Genomic DNA, 5,197 nt, shown 5'->3' on the forward strand with positions numbered 1-5,197 from the left:
TCACTAGTGACCAGTGGTTGCCAGGGGACCACTGACCAGTTTCTAGGCCTATGCGAATGGGGCCCTCACCAATCGATTTCCCAACAGTTGCCAACCAACGACTCGTCCACAGGTTAGAAAATACACATTCCTCCCTCTTGACCACTGCCTGCCAGATGGTTTCAGGCCTTTTTCGTTTGACCTTACATTGTCACATGTCCAAAATAGCAGTTAAGTCGTGGCTAGTGATCACATGACCAGAAGTGTGTGAGTGGATTCAATGGAAGCCAAAGAGCTCGGGTTATTTCATAACAGTAAGTAGAATAGAATAGAATAGAATAGAATAGAATAGCCCTGTCATTGTAAATGTACAAGAAAATTATGAAATTCATTAAATTTTACAATAGTCAATTTTTTATCGTATATTTATTATCTTTTACTTAAATTTGTAGCTTGCATGAGTTTTTCTTGGTTTATGTAGTTTATGCTTTTTTAGTAATTTGTGTGAATTTGCAGCTACTACAATACATTTTCCTTTGGGGGTTAATAAAGTAAATTATCGCTCTTCTTCTATGCTTAAATGTTGGTAATCAGTCAAGAGAGCCAAATTGCTGGATTCACTGTTTCATAATATTCAAAATGTGCTGCAGTTGTGCTATTGCACTGTAAAAGGATTACCTTTTAGTTGATAAGACAGGATTAGCAATTTAAAGACTTCAGTTTTTCCTCTTGAGACTTTCCGATTTTACAAGTGTTTGCCATTTTTTTAGACTGTTTGATAAGTACATACTTATAAGAGGTCAAACAGGTCTTCAGAATTCATAGAAATCTGTTGTTACTTTATTCTTATATGAAAGAAAACTTACACTTCAAGTCTTCTCTTTCATTTCTTTTCTTTGCAGTGTTGAAGTATGCAGCCCTAAATAACACAGAGGACATTTTTTGAAATCCCACACAATTAAAGAAAGTTTACATTTGGATCTTTGCTCAGCTGTTACCAGGTCTTACAGTCCCCCAGTGCAGTAGACTCATGTTAACGGCAGCTGTCATGGTTTCCCAAACATCAAGGTCGAAGGTCAACTGTCGGCCCCCGCAGATTGATTCCCACTCGTCCGGCCAACGTCAGATTCCACGAGCTGGGCTGACAAAGAGGAGCAGACTGCGTGTGATGAGTTGTTTTCACAGCGTTTTCTACTGTATCAGCTAGTCGCTGGTTTTATTGCTGTCTTCCTGCGTTGAAGTGGAGTTTTTCTTTTCTGCTTAGATAAGGCCCAGTGCCCTCGTTTACTCCCAGAAGACAATACACCCACCAGCTTGACGGTTGTTCACTCAAGCGAATGAGTTTCCCACAGGGTCAGGCCAAGTCCTCTCTCCCTGTCACCTCCATGTTCACACAGCCTTTGCTTCACATACATGAAAAACTAATCTCAAAAGCGTTTCTGTGTCAGCGCACACGGACAACAATGTCATTTCCCGTCATATGTGCTCCACACACCAGAGTCCCAGCTATAACATTAACAGTGCAAAAGTTAAATGCTTATAGATGTACATATCATCTCAGTTTTAAGCTGAAAATGACATTTTGTCTGAGAAAATTAGACTGTCAGTGCATTTTGTCTCAGGGGTGAAAGCTCAGACACTTTAAAATGTCAGATTCTCAGCCGCTATCAAAAGCAGCTTTGTTTGTAAGTCGGCCCATGTTGAGTGCCTTTGAGTTAATCATTTAAAAAAAAGAAGAAAGAAACCCACTCGTTTCAGTGTGAACCCGAGATATTTCACATTTTTCTTTTCATCTTCATTTAATTTGTTAGCATACAACCGTTCCACAGGACTTCCATCAACATGATGTCAACAGGTGATCGTGATCCTGATTTGCTGCAGTCTTTGAGGAGCAAAGATGGGCAGATTTGCTCCAGTTTCTCAAGAAATGCAAGAGAAAATTGTAGAAATATTTAAAAATGGTGTTCCTCAAAGAAGAAAGAAATCTGTTGGAATTTCAGTGCATAAAGGGGAAAGGTGGAAGCCTACGCTGAACACTCGTGACCCCAGTCGCTCAGACATCACTGTCATCCGTCAACAGCTGATATAACAATAAAAGCAAAGGATTTCTGTGGGAAACCTTTATGAAGCACTACAATCCCAATTACATTCACAAATGCAAATTTAAATTTTACTGCATGTTGATCTGTGACGATGAAAACATGTTCTGGTCACAACAATCGGTATCCCAGATCTTTGTTTAGAAGACATGGAAACCGTGTGCTCTGAACCAAAGACAAAAACGCCATCCAGACTGTTGTCACCAACAAGTAAAACAACATCTATGCACTTTTCAACAAAACAAAATAAAACCACATTATAAAGGCCCGCCTGCAGTCCTGACCCATCCCCAGTAGAAAATATGTGGAGAATTTTAAAACGCAACAAAAATGCAACAAAGATGTGTTTGCAGGAGGAAAGGTAAAAAATAACACCTGAAACATTTTGTTGCTTGGTATCCTCAGTGCTTAAATGTCTCATATGTGTTTATTGCTTTACTATTCAAATGTTTTTTGGGAATTTGTTGCAAGCCTGAACTGCAGGAATGAAATAAAGTCGATCATATTGTCTGCATTCAAAAGCCAAAGTAAATATGTAAGTGTTTTTTTTAGTCTGCATCGTGCATGTCATCCCAACTTTTTCTGATCTGGGGTTGTAGCACATGATGAACTGTCAGGGCTGGAATCTGCATCCAAAATAACTCTTGCTGGGCTGCCTCCATGTGTCTTTCCTGTCAGTGTTAAAGGTCTCACGGAATAGTTTTGGGGCCTTAGTTGTTGTGTAAAACAGGATGTCGGGGTTGGAAATATTTAGGTGGGGTTTGAGTTAAAAAGTTAAGACAACAAAATCCACTGTTAGCCCCTATTCAACAAGGATGAAGGACTACAAAAAGGATGGTTGCGTGACAGAGCAGCTGATAGTCCACGAGGCATATCAATTACATGGTTATCTTCAGTTTCCATTAATCTAATTTAATGCAAAAATTGTGTGGGGAAAGGCCCAGCTGAATCTTCAAAAGGCTGACCAAGGTGACAAAATTACACGTTTTTTCCAAAAACACAAAGATTGTTGTTTTCAAATGAAATGAAGAAAGCTGCAAATAAACAAAATTGTTACTGAATCTTCTGACCCAGTAAGTGATTAATGGAATAAAAGCTAGAGGTTCATGTTCTTTATCAACTGGCCCAAAATGAAGTTTATATTTCATTAGATCTTTGCAGTCTTTGTGTATGACCCTGGAGTTTTTAAATACTAATATGGCTCTGATTATAATTTAGATTCATTTCCTTCTTTAGATTCTGAGGATTCAGCACTTCATCTGTTATTTGAATGTACTGCAAGTCCATGTAATTATACTTTATTGTCTCTTTCCACAGGGTCAACTCTCCCAGGCCCTCAACGGCCTGTCAGATCGAGCCACTGAGGCCAAAGAGTTCCTGGTTCAACTAAAAAATATGGTCCAGCATATCCAGGTATACGCAGACACACGCACACACGTGGGTTTTTTTTGTTTTGTTTGGTTTTTTGCACACACCCATAATCTGCATGAATATTTTCTTCTACCAAGCTGTAATCCCCCTCTGTGATCCCAGACTGTCCACTGACTGCTGTGAGCAGCAGACACAAAAAGGCTTATTGTATTCATTTGAATTTCTCAATTTCTAATCTTTGGCTTGAACTCTGCACAGGGCCAGATGGGAAGATACTATCTTAATAAAACTATAAAAGATGCTTGCATCAAATTTGAGCTCAGGATGCAAAACAAAGGTGGTTATAAAGATTAACATTTACAGAAACACATGGTTATATTAGCATTAATGGGAATTCCCCTTTATTCACATTCATCTATATTATTTTCTTCCATCTAACACATTAACCAGGTCTAAATTTAGATGCTCATGTGGAGACAAAGCTTTGGTCAGCTTATGAGGGCGATTAGAGGAGGAAAGTGGGATTAAAACCTCTCGTAGATAGTTGTCACGCAGTGTGAAATGGTGAGGGTGAGGTAAAAGAGTAGAGAGGAGGTGACGAGCAACAAAAAAAAACGTAAGATGTGTGAAAAAGTGACAGCGTGAGGCGTAATCGTCAAGTTTATTACTCTGCTGATGCATGAATCATGATGATTTTACTCACGCTTCTCGTCTGAGAAGGAGGTATCTCAGCAAACTATCCATCCCATCATTAAACTCTATTAATTGTGTCATTCCTGTATTTCACTGTTACTCCTGCTATTAAAGTGATGCACACGGCCTTAAAAGTATCCTCCATCTTTTTCTTTTGTTGTTGTTGTTGTTGTTTCCAGCTGCAAATTCCTGCATATTTTCTGTCTTCAGATGCTTTGCTTTTCCAGCTTCTTGTAAATTTTTCCTGCAGGAGAACGGTGTGGAGTTTGAGGCTTGCTTGGTGGCGCAGTGCGACGCCCTCATCGACGCCTTGAACCGGCGCAAGGCCCAGCTGCTGTCTCAAGTAAACAAAGAGCACGAACACAAGCTGAAGGTGAGTGAGCATGACAAGATCTGTTCCTGGAATCCACTTGTATGCATCAGAAGGCTGGATGCGTTAAATGGATAATGAGGCGTTAACCCTAATGAGGCATTGATTCATGAGCCACACAAGTGCAAACCGAAACAATTATCTTAAAAATATCCTTGTTTTTCTTTAGAAGTTGCCAGGTTGGGACTTTAAATTTGATCTGCTTCATAGTGGTTGTTTGCTGCTGTATAATCTTGCAGTGTTGGTTTGACAAATTGAGGGCGGTGATTGTGACTGATGGATGAGCTGGCGCTGCAAGTGAAGTTTCATATTGTAGAGGATAAAATACAAAGTCGTGAGGAAAATCTCTTTGCTCTTAAAGAATCTGAAGTTATGTATTTTTCCAGTTGCATTTTTTAGGTTTTGCAGTATCTTAACGATTTTGATAAAGATTAATGAGAAATTGTACACCGTGCCACCGATTTCAGATGCATAAAGAGCTGCATTTTTCTTTAAGCCATCTGCAACACATTGAACGGGGGACATAAGTGAGATGAGAGGATGGAGAGATACATTTGTGCTGTACAGCATCCAATTTCACACTTGGTTGCTCTGTAGAATTGAGGTTTCACACGTGTAGGTGGTTTGAGGAACATGGCTTGTGCATGGCAACATGTGGGCATACAGGACCAGCAACAGACATTTT

General features: G+C 39.6%; 1 protein-coding gene across 4 annotated transcripts in view; it reads left to right on the plus strand.

Annotated features, from left to right (window-relative positions):
- Window positions 1-5,197, plus strand: part of trim9 (tripartite motif containing 9) — a 40,957-nt gene that overhangs the window by 12,773 nt on the left and 22,987 nt on the right. For all 4 annotated transcript variants that reach the window (XM_005736711.2, XM_005736713.2, XM_005736712.2 and 1 more), the window contains exons 2-3: window positions 3,396-3,491; window positions 4,393-4,515. In XM_005736711.2, the coding sequence (XP_005736768.1) occupies window positions 3,396-3,491; window positions 4,393-4,515 (219 nt within the window). The remainder of the gene's footprint in view (window positions 1-3,395; window positions 3,492-4,392; window positions 4,516-5,197) is intronic.

The sequence above is a fragment of the Pundamilia nyererei genome, unplaced genomic scaffold (genome assembly GCF_000239375.1).
Source record: "Pundamilia nyererei isolate P.nyererei 1_Seehausen unplaced genomic scaffold, PunNye1.0 scaffold00070, whole genome shotgun sequence".
In the NCBI taxonomy this organism is placed as follows: domain Eukaryota; kingdom Metazoa; phylum Chordata; class Actinopteri; order Cichliformes; family Cichlidae; genus Pundamilia; species Pundamilia nyererei.